We start from the raw sequence: 21780 nt of genomic DNA on the forward strand, positions 1-21780 counted from the left end.
ATAAGCCCAAGGACAAAAAAGTCATACAGTATATCACAGTTTACTAGTCCTACATGCACTAGCTCTTATCCTTTTCATCTCATCTTTTTTTCCTTTTATTTTCTTAATTCCAAATTGTAATGTGTGGTCAGGATTTTCCAGGTGCAGTATTATGAACAATCAAAATGAAAACTATTAAAATTGTACATTTTATTGTGTGATATTTTGAAAAACATGTTATCAAGATCACTTGCATATACAAAATTACAATATTATGAACCATGTGTTACATCAATACAAATCAATTTGTCTTCTGAAATCCTATACATCAATACAAAACAATTTGTTTTCTGAAGTCTGATGTGTTTCATCCGTATGCTTCATTAGAAGGACACAATAATTTTTCCAATAATCCATGTTGTTTTAAATGAGTTGGGGGTGGGTTTTCATTCTCATCAAATTCTTTTGTAACAGGACCAATGGCAAAAAAGAGAACTGATATCACATTCATGTCTTTAGAATTCTCAAAGTAAATAGACATACTGCAATCTCTGAACTTGCATTATAAAAGTCATGTTTATGTAATTTAAAAAATATTTGTATTTTGTTAATTTATACATCCACAACCGAATAATATTTGGTGATTCTGTTATGAAGGTACTAATTTAGGCACTTCCCGTTATGGTGTGACAACTCTCCCCCAGTCCTGCTGCTGCATTGTCACCCTGACATATATTGTGCAGCAATTTAAGGATGACAAATAAAGGGAACATTTATCAAGGCAATCATTTCTGATACACTATGATTTACAAACCAAACGTCATGGTGTTAGGGTGTGGGTCCCAGGCACAAGATTGTAGATCCTGAGTCCGTCAATCAATTGCACTGAATGACATTAATGAATGAGGTCGAGCATTTGTCAGCCCCTGTTTGTGCAGAATAGAGAAGGCTTGCTCCTTTAAATGTAGGCAGGGCCTAGTCAGACTGGCAGAGAATGTAGCTCAATGCAGCAGAGGAGGAGGCTGTAAAAGAGATGAAAACACAGCTGATTGCTATCCAGACCGCAGAACTCGACTGACTGCTGGTCAGTGTGCCACTTTTAGACTCTGTAGCGTGACCTGGTACACGGGGAAAGGGGTGTCATTGGCTTCGTTGCATTGTTCCCTCCGGGGACCTCCCCCCCCCCCCCCACAATCCATTGTAGTGTTCTGTTGTATACAGCAGACGTGGATCCTGTGTGCGCTGAAGAGTGCAATGAACCTGGCTTCAGAATCTTGAATGGGCACCCCAACACCATCTCACTCCTTTAAATGACCAGCTGGTATAAAAGGTTACAGATTGGAGAAAAAGGGGCCATCAGCAACCGATTCTTACCATGGGTTTTCTGCACCAACTGCACCTTCTGCTCTGGAAAAATGTCACCCTAAAACGTAGGAGCCCGGTAAGTGTCTAGTATTCCATCAGTAAGGGTAATCTAAAGTTTCAGTGTGTTAAAGCGGTGCGGCAGCAGCATGGGCCTACCTGGTAGAAGTTATATGGTGGAGGGTTGAGGCAGCTATCATTGTACGGTGTAACCGTGCTCACTGACTCCTAGTGGGCAAGATGGTTGGATACCTGGGTCTGGCAGAATAACGACGGTGACCTCACCAGCGCGAGACACCCAGTATATGTTGCAGGGTGACAAATGTCAGCAGCAACAGGGCGCAGCCAGGGAACTTGCTGCGTCTCTTTGACCTGGTTTGTCTTACCTGCCATCTTGGTTTACACTTGCTATACACTGTGTGTGGTTCTGAGTGTTGCTTCAAATATAGGTTTCCCCAGCTGGTTGATGGTACCCAGGGATGGCAGTGTTAGTCGGGTATTCTTGTGGGGTCCCCTTTTATCCCAGTGTCGTGTAAATAGATAATCTAGGTTCTTGTCATCTTTTGTACCATCTGATGCTTGGTGATTTCTCTTTCCTGCATGTGCTGTCCACTCCATCCCTGCAGTCAGTTATTTGCATATTCTAATGGTTAGCAATCTTTTGCTGATGTTTCTTACCTGCATTGCTGTCATACTTCTTTCTTGTTGTCTCTCACCTGTGTGTGTGTGCTCTCTGCTACCTCCTATTCAAATGTATAGTCCAAATACTAGTAATCTTTCTTTTACTGCTGTCTCTTATCTGCATGTGATGACTTCTCCATCCCTGCTGTCTCTTACCTGTGTGCACGCTGCTGTCTTTGCGCTCTCGTGCCCATTCCTGCTCTGTGTGCTCTCTACAGTCTTTTACTTCTGCATGATCTCTACTCTATCCCTGTTGTCTGTTACCTGTGTATGTACTCTCTATCCGTGCTGTTACTTACCAACCTATTCACACAAATTACTGATTGGTCAACCGGAAGTCCCAAAACGCTGCACATACCTTTCAATATTCTGCCCTTTCAATCATCCTTATTGGATATGAATATTTAAAATCCAAATGCTTTATTTGCTCCTTACTCCCATACCTACTGTCTCTAATTCTAAAACTTCCTTCTACTCCATTGCTACTTTCCCTAACCTTAATACTTTCTCTACTCCATTCCTACTTTCTGTAATCATAATACTGCTCCACACTCCATTCCTACTGTCCCTAATTGTAAAACTCTGCTCTACTGCTTTCCTATTTTCTCTGACCTGGATACTTCTCTCTACCACATCCTTACTCTCTCTGATCTGAATACCTTTTTCTATTCCATCCCTTCTGTATCTAACCATAATACTGCTCTCTAATCCATACCTATTGTCTCTCAGTTTAATACTTCTTGTTACTCAGTCTCTAATGTGAATAATGCTCTCTAATCTATCCCTACTGTCTCTAACCCTTATACTGCTCTTTACTCCATCTCTGTTGTCCCGATTCTAAAAACTGTTGTTTATTCTGTCCTTACCTGAATGCGCTGATCACTGCTCCAACCTTGCTGTCTCTTACCTGCATGTGATGCTTGCTAATTTACCTCTGCTGTCTCACACCTGTGCATGCTCTCTTCCCCACCCTTGCTATCTCTTACTTTCATAACCTTCTACTGTGTAATCTTATACTGGGATACCAGTGCAGCTGCACCCTTTCCTATAGTCTTCTTCTCCATGTATCCTTGGACTTTATAAACCTGTCTTTTACCTTTCCTGTACTGGCAGTTTTATACTAGTGTTGTTTTTCTGCACTCTGTATGCACCTGTATACAGTGCACTCTGATCCCACAGTGTTCATTCTGCTGCTTACTTATATTTCCTCTGCTCACTATATTTTATCTGTTTCATCAGAAGCAGTTGGCTTCCTTGCTACCCTTTTCCTTTTTATGCTAATACATTTGATTGCTTTATTATTAATAAACAGGATTTATATAGCGCCAACATATTACGCAGCACTGTACATTAAATAGGGATTGCAAATGACAGACTAATACAGACAGTGATACAGGCTTTCCTGACTGTCTCCTACCTGAAAATGCTACAGTTCATGTGTGCTGAACTTCATTCTGGCTGTCTCTTACTTGTATATATTCCTCCTCTTTCCTTTTTTTGGTACCTCTTATTGGTATGTTAGTGTTCCCACCTGTATATTCTACTACTCCACAATGATCTGCTGTCTCTGTCATCTCTGGCTCCCTCTCTGCTGTCTCTGTGTGTGTGTGTTTTTTTTGTCCTACTCTTTCATCCTTTCTCCTCTTTCCTCTGAGTCTCTCTCCTCCATATCATATATGTCTTCCCAAAATCATTAGTTATCTGTGTATTCTGCAGCTCTTTTCCCTGTGGTGATCTTCTTGTGGTTGTGTAATCTGCTGCAGTCTTCTATTTGTATCCACCGCTGCTGCATTCTTCTGCTGCTTCTCTTATCTGCACTGTCTTTCACCAGCTCTCCTAAGCTGACAACACACATTACAATCTAACTGTACAACTTCCTTCCTATTTGCCAACAAGAAGAATCGTAAGTGTGAAGGCCTATCTAAATAGTACAGTTAGTGGTAAATCTAGAGGACATTGCAGTGTATGTGAGTGGGGAACAGCTTTAGTTTTGCCCTGGCTACTGTCCTAGCTGCACCATCCTGTCTCTTATTTTACCCATGCAGCCTTTATCCTTTTATTAGCTGTGCTATCCCCTTCCTTCTCTTTTAGCCTCGCTGTCCCCTACCTCAACCTCGCTGTCCCCTACCTCAACCTCTCTTAGCTGCCCCAAACCATGCCTCCTGTATTATCCATGCAACCACCTTCCTTCCTACTTAGCTGTCCCATACCCTGCCTCCTCTATTAGACTGGCAGCCCCTAACTTCCTCTCTTAGCTGCCCCACACCCTGTCTCTTCGATTAAACATGCAGCCCTCTACTTTCATTCCTTACTGCCCCCTACTCTGCCTCCTCAATTTGCCATGCAGCCCTCTAGCTTCTTTTAGCTGCCCTATATCCGCCTCTTATATTAGCAAAGCAATCCCCTACCTCCTTTCTTAGCCACCCCATATCCTTCATCCTCTATTAGCCTTGCAGCCTGTACCTCCTTTCTTAGCCACCCCATACCCTTCATCATCTATTAACCATGCAGCCTCTACCTCCTCTTATAACTGCCCCATACCCTGTCTTCTCAATCAGCCATGTAGCCCCTACCTCCTCACTTTGTTGCCCCATTTCCCACCTACTTTGTTAGCCATGCACCCTTAGCACTTCTCTTAGCCTCACCATGCCCTGCCTCCTATATTGGCCTAAGACCTCCCCACTATCTTCACTCTTAGTTGCACCATCCTCTGCATGTTATTTCCTGTAAATGGTTATCACACAAAGATGCTTCGTATTAGTAAACTGTCTACCAAGTCTTGGACTTTTACAGCTCTACTCCACATCACAACCTTGTCTGGCAGGACGGAGTGCTTTGCTTGCTGCAGTTAGGTTACATTTGCAGGTCTTCTCCTTTCCTCAGCTTGTAATTGAATAGTGAAATAAGAAGCAGCTTACTGATGAGCTTATCTCTCTGTCAATTCTCTTTTCAGGTCAGCTCAAAGTTTTGGCTTCATTTGCCACTTCCCTGTCCCACAATCGGAGCTCTGCTGTACAGGGATTACAATAGGCTAATACAATATTAGGGTATTAAACTCAAGTATTTACACTGCTGGCATGATATATCAAGGATTATGTAGCTTTATTATTTGTGTATTTTATGTAACCCTGGAGTTTAGCTTAAAGGCTGCTTAGAAAAACAAACTCATTTTCTCTACATGCATCAATGTTTTATTTACGTAAGATATTAATTTACACCCATTAACATGTTCGGGACAGGTCTTGTGGTGACAGTGGGGTTAATCTCACAGATGGCACCGCCCCACTTCCTCCCTTGTAATAAGCCAGCTCCAGTCAATGGCGGTTGGGGTTTGAGAAGACTGTGGACAGAGAAGACTGGGCATGTCATTGACACTATATGGGCAGCCTAGCCTGGCTCCCCGGTTTCTGTATCAAGGGAATTCCACCAGGCTTATTACATCGCACTGGCAGTTCAATGAAGACTTGGCAGCTGCACTTCTGCACCATCTGCACATTAGATACACCATTGCATGTGTTGCAGAAGGCTTTATATATTGGATAGGACTTTGTAGATCACATACAGCCAAGGTTGAAGACGGCTGCAGCCAACTGGCTCCATGTGCACATGAAACACATATAAAGGTATTGTTTTAGCTGCCAAGAAATTAGTAATGTTCATGTTAAGTGACTCCAGCTTGCTTTGGGCATTTGTCCTTTGTATCCCCCCTAAAGTGTATCCCCAAAATCTTTTCTCTTATTTTTAGATTAAGTTTTCTTACGGTCTGTGTCCCTACTGGGGAGATTCACCATCACATTTTGTTTAGGAAACCATTGTCATCAGGACAGAAAGTGATATGAAAGTTCAAGGCCTTACATCAAGAGAAGAGATGAAGGTAAATCTACCAACTGGCACCACCTATTCTGGTGGAAATCAGAATGAAAAAAGAAAGATGACTATGTGTTTGGGTAGGGTTTACTATCTTAACATACTATATCAGAGTAGGTGCATTAATGTTCCTCTTATCTGTGTATTGGATTCCATTTTTGTATTGTTTGTTTTCCGTTGCTTTTTTGGGTTGCTGGCTACAAAAATAATTAACATGTACTAAACTTCCTTTGGCACTTGGGGACACCTGATATGCTGGGGTTTATGGACCTTCTAAATAGAATTCATATATTTCACCTGACTTTGCTGCATCATCAAAATATCCCACCAACTTCTTTGAAGTGGGAGCTAAATCCAGCCAAAGTAAAAAGGAAACTGTTTGTTTTACATATTAGTTTTGCACAGTGATTTCACTTTCCTGGTCTCCATAACATTGCATATCTATGTCATAGTTCCCCCCAGAGGTTTTTAGCCGGTTGCTCCGCCCGGCTGATTTGAATACCCCGCCCAGCTCTCGGCAGCTCTCATCCTCAGCTGCACAGATCTCACTGAGGCTGCTGTGTGTCATCCGTTCAGAGGATTGCTGCCGATGAGAGGTGAGCACACACAGTTCAGCCTTCATGTGAAGGAGACACAGGCAGCCCCGGCCCCATCTCATAGCACGAGCTCTGCCTGTGAAATATATCCACCTCTAGCTCTGCGTGTGAATTCTGCATCCTCACAGCTCTGTGTGTACAAACCTTCATATCTCCTAAACTGTATGTCACAATGACCTGTAATTTTCCGGGTGTACAGGGGACCCTCATAGATACTAGTTATTACAATTTCATTGAAAATTGAACATTGGGGTTGCTGTTTCAGAGGAAAGTGCAACTAGGAGTCCTAAATTGAAAATGCAAATTGGGGACCCCGGAGCCACTAACATAGCAAGGAGCATTGGGGTGGGGCCCCTAAATATATACCAACCTGTCACAAATCTATACCTATGAAACTACTGTCTACTTCTCTTCTTTGTACACCAATTTCTCTGGGGTACAAAACTGAAAATATAGGTGCAAGTGGCGGGCACATTCTCCCCTTACAATCTCATTACTACAGCATCATTAGAACATAAATCACTCTGCCCATCAAAATAGGCTTTCCTGCCCTGTTACACATTCCTGTCCACTTATCTAACATTCTGAACTTTAATCGGGGAATGGGGAGGTGTAAGAAACCAAAAATATAGGTACAAGTGGGGAACATCTGTGACTAACATCCCCTAAAACTTCATCACTATGGCATCATTGGAAAATGATCTCTGCCCACTAAATGTTGTTGAGGTACAGGAAGGTTACAGTCATGTGTAACAAGGAAGTGCATTTTGATGAACAGTTTTTTTTGTTGATGCCATGGTGATGAAAGGTGATCGCCACACCTGTCTCCCACTTCCACCTATATTTTTGTTTCCCTGCACCTCTTAACTCTGGAGAAATTGGGGTTTGAGGTAAGATGCTGACAGATTTGTGTAACAGAGCAGGCAGCACATTTTACTAGGTAGAGATTTATGTTCTCATAACGCCATACTAATTACGTTTTAAAAAAGGTTTAGTCACAAGTGTCCCCCACTTGCACCTACAGTTTCAGTTTCCTATGCCTCCATGTGTACCTTAAAAATTTCAAGTTAATACAACCAACAGTTTAGGAGGTCTGAAGGTTTGAACACAGCGAGTTGTTAGGCTGCAGAATATGACAAGCAGCTTTTACACTCACATTGCTATCACACTACGCTGCCGATGACATTACACACTGCGGATAAATGTCACAAACTGTGAGGATTTCTTATAATGTAAAAAAAAGTGTTCAATCTCATGAATGCGCAGTGCAAGCAGCATTGGACGTACAAGTGAGCATCAGAGAGAAGGTGGAAGCTGGGCCAGTATGGGCCTGCTGGGCTAATTTTGTAAAAGAATCAAGTGAAAAATGTTTTCACAAAAGTTCCCTTTAACTAAATATAGACACAGGAGCACATCTGAAGTTAGGCTGAATTCACACCGGCAGTAAGGTTACATTTGTCCATTCCTCATGCCAGGAACCACTGCTGCTTAAAAAAACTTCTAGCTCTGAAAAAGCCCAGCACTTACCGTCTGTTACCAATCCTAGGTGACCAGCACTTACCGCCTGTTACCAATCCTAGGTGCTTAGAATTTACCGCCTGTTACCAATCCTAGGGGCCTAGCACTTACCGCCTGGTACCAATCCTAGGTGCCCAGCACTTATGTCCTGTTACCAATCCTAGATGCCTAGAATTTACCGCCTGTTACCAATTCTAGGTGGCCAGCATTTACCGCCTGTTACCAATCCTAGGTGCCCAGCACTTACCACCTGTTACCAATCCTAGGTGCCTAGAACTTACCGCCTGTTACCAATCCTAGGTGCCCAGCACTTATGGCCTGTTACCAATCCTAGGTGCCCAGCACTTATGGCCTGTTACCAATCCTAGATGCCTAGAATTTACCGCCTGTTACCAATTCTAGGTGGCCAGCATTTACCGCCTGTTACCAATCCTAGGTGCCTAGCATTTGCCAGGAGTCACTCAGAAGGGGTAAATGTTTTTTGCTGGTAATAGGCTTAGCTCATAACTTGTTACACCACATTCATTATACTATTACACTACTACAAAGGATTACACTCTTAGAACTTAGAACACTAGTAAGTTGGGTCACAATACACGGCATAGGACAGTTGTGGCAAAATACATAGAATAGAAAAAATGGATATACTAACGTAACAGACATTACATAGTTGTAAAAAATAATTGGGAGAAGGTAGAACACTGAAACAATAAGAGGTTACTGGATACCCATGACATAAACAACTGGGAGCACTAAATTTGCTGTGTTTTGCCACACCCCCTTTTTTACCATCTGGCTACAGCATCTGTAAGTCATAACTGGGTTATCACAGGACTTTAATTATGAGATCTTAATTTTTAACTGCCGTTACCTAAAAGTGTCAGAGGAGAATTTAGAAACTCAGTCATATTGTTCAAATCATTAAGTTTATTTAAAGGAAGCTACAAAAAATGTGCATTAACAACCTATAACAATCATTTGCACATGACTGGAGCCTTATGTGATCATCTAAGTATTACTTGTGTCCATAGTGAGCCATTCGTTAAATGTTAAATGCCATAGATCATTTGTTACTCTGTCCTTTGGTAGCCTACTGTAACTGGGCTTCTAAGAGTCTCCAGTGTTGCAGAAATACGCTAATAGTTAGGGAATAGCAAGCTTATTAAAATGTAAAATTCTGTTTAGAAATGACTGTTACTCATCTTTTTAGCATTGTTGCAGTTCTCCTCTAATTAGATTTAGTAATTACATTTTGTGATCTCTAGATGGCCACTAGATAGAGCATTCACAAAATCATATATGTGAAATACAATTATCAAAATACATAAAAAAGCAGCCAACTGATAACTGAAAGTGTATAAAACTACTACAATTAAATATTTATTAATCACAATTTGTATGTTAAAAAAAATATCCTAGTTTACCTTTAAAGGTGGCACGTAGTGGGGTACTACAAACATTCCTTTTTTTAGACGCTATGAAAAATTAGGCCAAGCTGCGATGACACCAATTCCATCGCTGCATTTCAAATTTTTGTGGGATATGATAGGCTGGCTCAGCGTGACTTTTATCCCCAAGAGATGATACATATATATTAAGCCAGAGCATGTGAGCCAGATTCTGAATGTATATATGAAGCACACAGACATAAATAGGTCATGATTGAGATAATATGGATACTGTGCACTTCAGTTGCTAGTTCATTCAGGATGTCTGAAGGAGAATTATTTCTGGAGTTTTATTCTGTCTAGTAAAAATTGTAAAAGGTATTTTCATATTTATTTTGTAGTTGTAGCCCTGTCATGTACAGCTGCCTTTAAGAATTAAAGTGGACTGATCATTAGAATTTAAACTTGACAATAAAACATAGTAAAAGGAAGTATTACACAGTACTGTAAATAGTTCAATGAATTTATTTATTTGTTTATGATCATTCTTAGTAAAAGAGCCTGCCATTCACAGATATTCACTTTCCTTTGAAGGCTGACATTGCTGTTTGTAATTGTGAGGTAATGGCTTAGTGTTGTCGGCTTGCAAAAGGAAACGCTGTAATTGGTGGTGTCTCCAGCTAAAAATAATCATAAATGCTGCCTGTGCTCCTTTTGTGGAACAAGAGAATACCATGAATCATTGCAAAAAAGCTAAGCCACATCAGCCATAAGTGCTGTACTGATATTGCACACCGCCACAAAGCAGAAAAGGTTAGGGGGAGAATGAGACATACACCACATACTGTCTTTACTGAAATAAGTAAAAGTAAATTAAAAAAAAAATTACAAATAAAACCACTGCAATCCATCCACAATTGTAACACAGAAAACATTGGTGATTTTTTTTTTCTGGAAGGGTCCACTTAAATTAAACAATGTTAACAATACCATATTATACTAACCCCAATATTTTAAATTTTAAAAATAGGTAAATCTTTCTTTTTTCAGCTTTGGAATGCACATGGATAATTGGAAAATATGCAAAGAAATACATTTTCATATTGATCTATATCAATGAGATAATTTACATTAATTTGAGCTTGTGCTTTGCCCATTCTAAAGTGTTTTGAATGAGCAACAACTTCAGAATAAAAAAGATGCATTTTTTTAACTGTATAGTACTCGCCCATATTAAAAACTGTAGCTTGGTTTCCTCTATATACCGTGATAGCCTGCAGCACCTTCTTCAACAAATCTTTTCTACTGTTTGGTTGCAAGTGGCCTTGATAACTGGACAGGTGCAAAAGGCCCCGTCATCCATATTAATGCTAATTTTTTTTTTCTATACAAAAAAATGGTAATGTTTTTTTTGTTTGTATTGTTTGATTAGGCTAGTGAGTGGCCTGGTTTGGTCAGTTGCACCTGGCAAATGGAATTCTGAAAAATTTTTCCATGGATTGGCAATTCAGGGCTATTATCTGCAGGCAGTAATCACTGCTGGGTTAGGAACCTGTAATCTGCAGATTATTAAGCAACTGACTGCATTATTGTCTGTTCTCCTTTATCCACTCTTACAAAATATGTTAGTTAACCTAAAATTCTATCAAGAGTTTATTATGTTAGGCCTGTGATGAATAACCATACGGTTGGCCTCTCCCTAGACATAGTGAACAGCTGCTGCAAACCTCACTGCAGATAACACATTTGCATGTTGCTGCAGCTGCAGTTGAACTTGTGACATAATGTTGTGATTCACTGCAGTACTGACATGGCCCTTATGCTAATCACATGAGGTCTGTTCATTATAAAAAACTGTTCCAATCAAATTGCAAATGAGGATTTGCTTTCTGTATGTACCTGAGCCAAAAGGTAAGCATTAAGGGAAGATAACCAATGCATTTCTCTCATTGGAGCTTACGTATAAAGAGGTCATTGTTTCAACAAAAATGTTACCATAAGATTGTATGTTCATTTATTGTATTTTTTTGGATATTTATTTTACCTGTAAAAGCCAGTGTAGACTGCTGACCGCCATCTTGAATGTGCCATGATAAGCTCTGGAAGACTAAAAGTTTTTACTCCCACAGAGGAACCCTTTTATACCACAGAAGAACCCTTGAAATATTTTTCAGGTCTTGGGGAACCCTAGTAAAAAGTATTGGGAGGGGGTCAGTGAGAAGAATACTTACTTACAATGTTGGTCATTGAGTGAAGCAAGTGGTATTTCAAATATCTTCTTTAACAGACAGCTAAAAAGATCATTGGCAAATTGCCACTAGTTCTGCCAAGTGGTGGTGGACCCAAAACTTGGCATATAACATCCAATGGAAGGTCAATCACCAACAGCTTAAGGAACCCCAAGCAACATCTGGAGGAACCCTAGGGTTTCACAAAACACTGGTTGAGAATGGGTAATTTTTTAAAATTCCCTTTCAACTCTGGCAGCTATATAGAAGATTATGTTGAAGATGGGGGAGCCAGATCAACAGAAAATTATTGGATGCTCCCAGGGAAGGTAAAGGGTTGGTCGTCCCAGTGAACTGATTCTTCCTGAAGAACTCACATTTGTTAGCAAGTACAAAGACTTAATATATAAGGAACTTATTTTCCTGTGTTTTACCTGTATTTTGTATTTTTTTAAGCTTGTCTCTTTAAAGTAACCTCATAAGGATAAATGAAAACCCGAAATGGGCACCTGCATTTGAAGAGCTCTTATACTTGCCTCTTTGTTGGCCTTAGTCTCCTATCAGTTTGTTCTAACATTGCAGCCTCCACCAACTTTTCTTTAGGAATTTGACACTTTCTGGAGAATCTAAAGCCCATTGACCCTAAAATGCCCCATTTTTTTTATCTGACCCCTCTTGATTCCTTTTTGGCTGATGTAACCAGGGACACGATGATAGAATAATGATGCAACACGGAAGGGTACACAGGCATTGCTGTGACTGGCTGAGACTACAGACCTGTAACCATGGGAAGGCAAGACGACAAGGGCTGCCAGAAAGGCAAGTATTATATCCCTTCTAATGCACGTACCTTCAATACCAAGTTCCTAAGGATAAAAAAAACAGTAGTATGGTGGCTGTGTAGGTTTTTGATGTGATAAGAATTCACTCAAATGTTTTTTTCATACAGAAACAGCCTTAAAAATATAACAGTAGTGGAACAGCTAATAAAACATTTGCTAGAATATTTAACCTAAACCAGCGTATACTTACAATATTAACCACCTGAGCGTTACACTGAGGTCTAGATTTCTGTACCAAAAGTGATCCACTGTTTTTCATGAAATTTTTTTTTAAATTGAAGACCTGTAACTTACAGAAATATGTCCGAACAAGGGTTCTAGTAGATAATATGAATATAAAAAATGTTTGAAACACACAATCATGTAAAAAAAAAAAATACTTTTAATAAAATTAAAGGAAAAACACAAAAATCAGCAATGTAAACAAATCATAAATACTGAAAAAGCAGTAACTCTGTATATTGTAAAGTACTATATTATTCTAAAACACCTCCCTAGTGTGGCAATTTTTAAAACTTTGATTCTGTATTTATTGGAGTTTGTTTTGAATTTTTTTGTATTGGATTGGATACGGGAGTTTGTATCCAATCCAATACAAAATGACAGTTTGAATTTACCAATTACAAACTTTGTATTTATTTGAATCATTTTGTATTGGATTCAATACAGGAGTTTGTATTGAATCCAATACAAAATGAATGAATGAGTTTCAGTTTGAATTTCCCGCACACGCGCCGACGTCATCACGCACGCAGGGAGAAGCCGTCCGTTTTTTTTTTTCTCCGCCGGACGGCTTCTCCCTGCAGAGATCATCCGGCGCTGGAGCGAGGACGACGTGGGACGATGAGCGGGTCCAGGTAAGATGCCGGCCGGCTTCTTACCGGTCCCGCTGTCACCCGACGAAGGCACCCGACGCTGGAGAGATCGGCGGACGATGATCGATGGAGGACGACGCTGGATGAGCACAGGGGGACCAGGTAAGTATGGATGTACAAAATCTCGGGCTTAACCATCCTTGCAGTTTTTTTTTGCCCGAGCGAAGGTCGGGCTTAACTGCAAGGTGGTTAATGTTTGTCATGTTTGTTTTGGAGGCCTCCAGGGACTCCATACTTGTTTTCACAGCAGCTGCCACATTCTGCTTCTCCCTTAGGCCAGCCTTATAGAATCAGGCCCATGTTTAGTAAACACCTGTAGCTTATTAGCTAAATATTTTATATATAGGATATTACATACCTTGGTGTCCTCTTATCAGCTTCATATAGGCTAATATACGATATAGGAATATTACCATGCACCAAGGAATCCTGTGACTATATACTGTATATATGAAATCCGTTTGATGCTAAAAATCTTTTCATTAGGTGTTATATAATATAATGAACCTAGCTATATCGGCTCTGCAAATATAACGAGCTGTGCATTACTTTTTCCCTTTTATTTATAGGTCATGTCTGAATGACTAAAATGACTGATTGTTTGGCTAACTGTGCTTTGTCAGCAATACCTAAAGAGTAAAGTGTATTGCAGCGGGCACATGTGTGGGTTTATGTTGTGCGTTTTTATGTTTTGTTATTTTGTAGGGCTATTTTTTTCCCCTCTTTTTGTTTAATGAACAGCAATGTAGATTTGCAAATTAGCAACTGCTACAGTTCAAGGTAACTATATTTTTTAGATAAGCAAAGTTAAAGTTCCTGCCTTCCCTAACCTGAAGAAACGCCCACCCTTTCCATTTGTGCCTAAATTGGCTGAAAAATTCTCAGAGCAACCAAGAAATTGTTTTGGCACATTTGATCCTTCTTTATCTACAGGGCTATCTTCTAAGTGACCCTGCATATCAGAAGATGGCCCCAAAGAAGCCTTTAAGACTGACTGCACATATATGGCTAAGAACTTTAAAGACTCATGCAGGCCATGGTCAAGACTCAATTTAGGGGGGAAGGAGGTGGAGGTTATTTTAGGTCAAACTGCACAGGCAAAAAGGATATTTTATTTATTATTATTTTCTATAGGGAAACCCAGTCACTATACCTTACTTTTCATATAATGCCATCTCGGTAAAAGCAGAATTTTTTTTATTACCCACTTTTCCTGCCTAATTGCTTACACCAACATCTAGATTTAGAAAAGAAGCACCAAAGCAAGGCAAGACAGGATCCAAGTTTGAAATGGTCAGATAAATGCAAATTCATTTTAAACCGTTATTACAGTAATAACTTAGAACTTATTGCCTGAAAATGCACAACATTAACAGTAACATTTTTTTATTTTGTTTTTTTTGTAGCACCATTATGCCTCATTACAAAGAAATAAATATTATAACCAGATAATACAGATAAATTATGAAGAACAATATGTATTAGTTGATGGCATGTTTTTTAAAATATTAAAGTTAAGCTGTTTGGGATTTGTGCTTGAAGACTAGGCTAGCAAACATTATATGCTGGAATTTGTTTCAAAATTTGGAACCCTGTTTCACATGTAGAATATAATTCCAAAAGTAAAGCTGAAGAAGGGTCCTGCATGTAAAATTCTGAGTGATAGTTAGTAGCATATTATGCATTGTGGATGGAATATAAAAATTAGCAATGTAATGAGTTTCCAGAAATTTGTAGGCTGTAGTAAGTAGAGAAATAGATAGCCATTTGTGGGACAACGGAAGTTGCATTAGTTAATTATTATTATTATTATACAGTATTTATATAGTGCCATCATATTACGCAGCGCTGTACAAACTCCATAGTCGTGTCACTAACTGTCCCTCAGAGGAGCTCACAATCTAATTTCCCTACCATAGTCATATGTGATTAATGTAGTCTAAGGTCAATTGTTAGGGAGAAGCCAATTAACCTAACTGCATGTTTTTGGGATGTGGGAGGAAACCGGAGTATCTCCTGCATTTCTCTAACTCCTGAAGGGGTTTCCCAAGCCACTATCAGGGGCAGGAAAACTTCAACAACTTTATTTGATATTTACAAAGTTACACGTCAGCAAGCAGATAGAAAAAGGCAGACCCCTACACTAATTCATATGCACAGATAACAGGCTGAAAAATTAAAGTAAATTAGCACTTTAATTGCAGGGATAGTCGCTTAATGCTCCTGTGCATTTCATTTTTGAGCTGCATTGGGGTTCACTTTCTTCCTAACCCCTATCTAGGTCTGGATCTTTGAAGTTTCAAGAGTTGTAGTCCAAATGGTACGTAGAAGGGAATTCTAGAGAAGGAGTTATGCTTGGGTAATGTCCTGGACACTAGGGTATGAAGTGCCTAAAGTGATGAATCACAAAAAGTCATAAGTATAAGTATGACTTTTTGTGATTAGTATAGCAGAGGTTGTGTTTTGGACGGTAGATGAAAATGATAAAATAATGACTAACTGTATAGGTATAGTCCCAAAATGCTGCCACAGGTTACTTGCATTGGTGATGCTTTTTATGCATTGATAGTCTTCATAGATTGCTGTGTCTGGAGGGGGTGTGCAAACCCAACTCTTGTCTGGATTGCAGAATTTTCAGCAAAGGAGACTCCATGCCTTTCTATATGGAAGGCAGTGTTAAAAGTCAAACACCCAGTGCAAAATCTAGCATACTTACATCACATTGTAAATTTCCAGAGCTTTGGTTGTTAAAACAGTACATATACCAAGGAAGTGGTTTCATTTTGCAAGGGATGGTGAGGCATGTCACCTTACAATAGAGGTATACTAAACCAAAAAAAAAGGGCAATGTCTTGCTTTCCTTTTCTCTGCCTTTAGAAAATAGTGTCTGTAGCAAAACCAGAAATACCACTGTGAACCTGTCAACACTGGTAACAGCAGAATACAAGCTCAGACACAGTAATGCTGGAGAGCACTTAGTATGAGACTGGAGGGAGCCCCTATGCTCCAACTCCTTGGAGGAAGTTCAGACAGGAAGGGTATACCAGGAAGCTCTGTATGCTGCTGTGAATAACAAAATATAATGGAACTTCAAGATACCTTGCTTGTACACAAAAGATATGTTTGATTAAAAAACTAAGGTCAGAGAATAAGCAACTCCTTTAGTTGGCAGTGCAGCAGGAGACATAAAACTGTGTTAGAGTCAGAAGAACCAGTTAATTTCCAGTTTTATAAAATCCCCTGCAACCACCCTATAAGGGAACCTTTGTTGTGTGATTTTTGTGCCAAGTCAGGGGAAGTTTTAGAGCAGGGCAACTGGACAATTGCCCAGGGCCTAAAGTGTCAGAATGGCATGCATTTGGGACTGTCCACTTTGCCCAAGTTCCTATTTTCTCCAAAATTGTTTCTGCCTTTAGAAAACCCCTTCTTATGCTCAGCATATTGTGGGAATAAGGCAGTAATGAGTTTTGTTGGAACAAGTGATCACTGTAGTCCAAATATTCACAGGGTCATCAGATTTATAAAGGAGTATTGAACAGATAAAGAGAATAACTGATACAACAAACGCCTTGTGATTTTAGCTCTTAAGCAAGAATAAATATTTAAAACTGAGGAGAGAATTTACAAATTTCTGTAAAGAATTTATTTTCACCTTTACATACACTGGTACTGATATGTATAGTTTTTCATTTGTAAATGTACATTGGGGTTCCCATAATGGCTATATTTAGGCTTACTCCTTATCTAACTGCAAATCTGCCAGACAGGATCTGTCTGCTTGAAGCCAGTATACTGCATTTTTTCTAATAACATGAAACCCATATAACATTTTTTTTCAAATATTTTTATTAAGGTTTAACAGTGATAAACAGTAATACACACGAAGTCATATATACAGGATATTACAAAAGAGAGTTTTTAAGGCATAAACAACAGTGCAAGTACCATAACACAAAAATAGGCATATATCAGTAAACAGTAATAAATACAAAATAAAATTTCAATAGTCATCAACATACAGATGATAGTGCAATTACAAAATATATATAATAAAACGTGCAACCCAAAAAGTAATATCTTTAAACATAAGTGCTTACATCAGCAGTGATTCAACTTCTATTCGAGCATCATTTTCCAGCTCCCTTCCCAGGTGCCATGTGGTGTGTCGAAAACAATTGTACGATTTTTTTTTTTTTTTGTGGGAGTATTAGGTGTAGCAATGAAACTCTTCCATGTTTCAAAGAAACATTGTGTTTTGGATTCTTTATGTATGGCAGTTTCCGCTCATTCCATCCTAAATAATTCTTGTATTTTGACCATAAAAAGACGTATTGTTGGGGTGGAGGGTTCCAACCAGCAGTGCAATATAGTTTTCCTTGCTACCGCTGAAAGTAGCAATGCCAAACTTTTTTTGAAAGAGACGAAAAAACATCCCACGATACTGGGTTGTAGGTATCGCTTTCCAGGATGTTCTAAACAATTGTAAGATTTTAGCAATTGGTGAAAATATTGGTGCCACCTCGCCATTCCTGTTTTAGTGGTATAATAATCCAAATCTGTTCTAAAAAATCATAAAATTTGGAAATAGCTTTGGAGGATGTAGGGGATTGCAGCGGACATGTGGAGATAAAGTCCTGGCCAATTTTGCAGCATAAGCCTGTGCTTGGATAAACTGAAAAATACTGTTAGCCAATAAAGGAATCTCTTCCTCTATTCTGGGAAAGAAAAGGCCTTATTGGTAGTAGGATTGATTAGCATTCTCACTGAAGTCAGACCCCTCTCGGCCCAATCGTCAAGTATAGGGGAAGATAACCCAGAGGCAAACTCCACATCTCCCGCTAAGGGTAAAATATAGAACAGTGTACATTTCAGGATTCTGACTTACGTAAACAGTGCCATAATTGCCATTGCAGAAACGGTAAGGGATTATTTTGGACCTCCACTGGAAGTAGTTCCCTGTGAGTGTGGAGAATGGCCAGAGGATCCAAAGGAGAATATAATGAAAAGTCTACCTGAAAATTTGCATAAAAAGAGGTACCATGTATCCAGTCTTTTAATATGTGCAAAAGCGCTGCTCGATTATATAAGGCTCCATCTGGTAACTCAAGTCCTACGTTCTTTGTTGTTGCAAGATCCTACCACTAGCCACAGTATGCTTACCACCCCAAGTAAAGGTCCTAAACAAATAGTTTGCATGGCGTATGTTATGTTCGGGCAAAAATATTGGAAGAGCTTGCAATAGGAACAGAAGTCGAGGGAATGTGACCATTTTAATCAAAGATACTCTTCCCATAAAGGAAAGGGTGAGAGAAGCCCATCGCTTAAAATCCTTTTTCATGGAATTCACAGTTTGCACAAAATTAGGATTGTAAATCTTTGCCGGGTTTTTTGGGAGTAGTACACACAGATACCTGAAGTGGGATTTGGCAAATTAAAATGAAAATTGAGAACTCCAAGCAGGTGTGTGTTTGGGGGAAAAGGAGAAGTGCCACTCACTTATCAAATTTATAGTATCCCCCGATATAGATTGGAACGACTCAAAAATGCGCAAAGTACCAGGAAGAGCAGTTTTAGCATTTGAGATAAATAAAAGCGGATCATCCGCGAAAGCTGTTATTTTATTTCTGTGAGGCCAAATTTGATCCCTGTAAATTCCTGATCTTCCTCCAATAAACGCAGTAGTGGATCCAGGACTAGGTTATACAGGAGAGGGGACAGAGGGCAATCATGTCGAGTGCCACTGTTCATGGTTATAGCATATAACATTTTTAATGGTGAAGGACAATGTGATCTTATCCTTGGTTAAGCTGTGCAAGGGAGAAATGCATTTTAATGGCAAGCAGGAAGTTTATTTATTTAAATTATTGTGTAATAATGAATTTTTGGCAACAAGAAAAACTTGTTCCATGTCTTCTTTTTTTTTTTTTTTTTTTTTTTTTAATTTTATTTAAAATATTTGTGATTTGGTAATGCTGGCACGTGTTGTATGTATTCTAGTGATAATCCACTTCAATACACAGTTTATATTTATGCTGATGGTGGCCTCAACATACTCCATGTTACCCAGTAAGCACTTTGTTTAGCAGAAAACAAGCAATTGTTTAGAAAAGACTTGCCCTCCTGTGGCTGTTGTGATCATTGGACATCCATGAAAGAGGCAATATATCAGGGAGAAATACATGTCTGCACTCCCATCACTCACTGAGTCTCTGTGAAGTACATCAATCAGCTTAGCAGAGAACTCTCTGACATTTTTATTTGCATGAATCAGATCATATTAATGTCTGAGGGAACACAAATGAATTCAGCTCAATTTACAGTAATTAGACTACCAATTCTAGGTCCTATGGTTTCCCTCCAAATCCACGTCAGAGGTACAGTTCATGTGACTGATGAGATTGTAGATGGAGGGGGTTATTTCTGATTTTGTTATCCAAAGGAGGCTAATGGACCTCAGAACTTCTCTTCTCATATTGTGAAGATGGGAAGTGTTTTTTAATTTAGCAACTTGTCAGAAACGACACCATTACTTTCTATTTCAGTCTAACTCAATATGTTGTGAGCTCACAACAGAAAATTAAGAGTTCATAGTATTTCTGCCATGATCAGTGGGTTTTTTTATGTACTTGATTAAACATGCTTATACATTCAAAAATGTATAAATATGTACTGCATGTGCTAGTTTAGATTGTGTTCTGCTATATATTTTAATATCTTACTTCACAAATGTATAATTTTAGTTTAGAAAACATCAATACATTACCATAAAGGGAAAAAAAAAGATTTATTGTATATGTAATACTTTGTCTCTATACTGTAATGTTGTGACAAATAAAAAATCAGAGATGTCACATTGACTGCAACTAACTTCCTCAAACAATCACCTTTACTGTTTAAGTAGTCAGCATGCATAAAGAGTAATCATGGACTACTTGCAATTGGTGCACCAGAGGTTTGTCGCAAAATATTTTCAAAAACCATAGCAGTTCCTTGCGACCCATCAAGACGCTGGGCACCAGGATAGTTCAAGGTTTAGAAACAATTTGCATTACCAATCTATCAGAAACTTTTTAAAACCCTAAAGTACCCTTACACTCCAGTTTAGAATGGCTGACCATCTTAACAGAAAAAAATATGATGGTTCTGGGTTGTTTACATTTTTAGCTTCTACATTTTATTGTTTCTTTTATTACTTTAGGTAAAAAAAATTTGTTTTGCAAATAAACATTTTATATGACAAAGATTACCCAGAGCACTTGATTATTTGTAGAAACAGCAAAAAAACTAAAAACTAGATCTGTTCAGTAAACAGTCACTTGGGTGTGTATACTTCAACTTGAGCTATCAATCTCTGTACAAAATAAACTTTTATACACATAGTGAACAAACCGAGGCAAATAATGTGAAAAGTCTACGGGCAGGTTCAGGCCTGGCTTGGAATTGAGCAAGCCTTGGCCTGCCTTGAACCACTACACTGCAGTTCTAGTTCAAAAAAGAACCAGCCTCTGCAGATTTTGACAGCAGTAAGTGGTGCTAGTACAGCTCACTGATGTCCCCATTCATTCACCATGGAACTGCCACCAGTAGAAAATACATGCTGCATTTCCCTGGCATGAGGAAGCGGTAAACGCACTGCAACCTCACTGCCAGTGTGAACATAGCTTAAATCTCTATCTGTGGTTTGGCAGAAGTGTGTGTGTGTGTGTGTATATATGTATATAAAGTGTGTTATCAATTGGGGCATTCAAATTACTCAAATGCTTGTGTTGCAGATGATTTGTAGATTGATCAAATAAAAGTTGAACTATCATTTTTTCGTTTTTTTTTTTTTTTTCTCAGGAAACGGTGATTTTTTTTTACCAACTTTCACACCTAAAGTTATCAATACATTAACATCTAGAAAAAACAATGGGCCCGATTTATTAAAACTCTCGAAGGCTGGGAAAGATATACTTCATCAGTGAACCTAGGTGATCCAGCAAACCTAGAAAGGATCTGGTCAAAGATTGAAAACATTTGAGAACTTTTAGGAAATACATTTCATAAATTTCAGTTTGTCACAGAGTTTACAGTGTAAAGACAAAGCCCCTGATTCATCAATAAAATCCGCGCTCTCTGGAAGCGCGAAAGTACACGCGGCCATCGATCGCGGATTACCGCGGTCCAGACTCGAGTGTGCGCGTACACTCGCCTCACTGCCAGCCGGATTCCTGCCTTCACAATAGGGAGCGCGAATCTGCCAATTAAGGCGATTAGATTTCAGCGGCGCGATTAAGGAGGATCTGTTAAGCTCAATGGTGAGATCATAGCAATAAATTAGCGCGCACCTGCTCTCTGTTCTGTGCTTATTTACAGTCCTTTACAGGTCAATTAGAATCTTTAATGCTTCATTACATTGATCGCGAATACGAATGCGCGACCGATAATCCGATTCTGCTTGATGA

General features: G+C 39.2%; 1 protein-coding gene across 3 annotated transcripts in view; it reads left to right on the plus strand.

The window, feature by feature from the left end:
* The first annotated feature begins 1002 nt into the window (after positions 1-1002).
* Positions 1003-21780, plus strand: part of ABCA2 (ATP binding cassette subfamily A member 2) — a 175438-nt gene continuing 154660 nt past the window's right edge. Inside the window, exons 1-2 of one of the 3 annotated variants that reach the window (XM_072431419.1) lie at positions 1003-1420; positions 5828-5896. In XM_072431419.1, coding sequence (XP_072287520.1) covers positions 1355-1420; positions 5828-5896 — 135 coding nt within the window. In that variant the 5' untranslated portion in view covers positions 1003-1354. The remainder of the gene's footprint in view (positions 1421-5827; positions 5897-21780) is intronic. The other 2 variants (XM_072431420.1, XM_072431422.1) reach the window with 2 other exon arrangements.

The sequence above is a fragment of the Pyxicephalus adspersus genome, chromosome Z, assembly GCF_032062135.1.
Source record: "Pyxicephalus adspersus chromosome Z, UCB_Pads_2.0, whole genome shotgun sequence".
In the NCBI taxonomy this organism is placed as follows: Eukaryota; Metazoa; Chordata; class Amphibia; order Anura; family Pyxicephalidae; genus Pyxicephalus; species Pyxicephalus adspersus.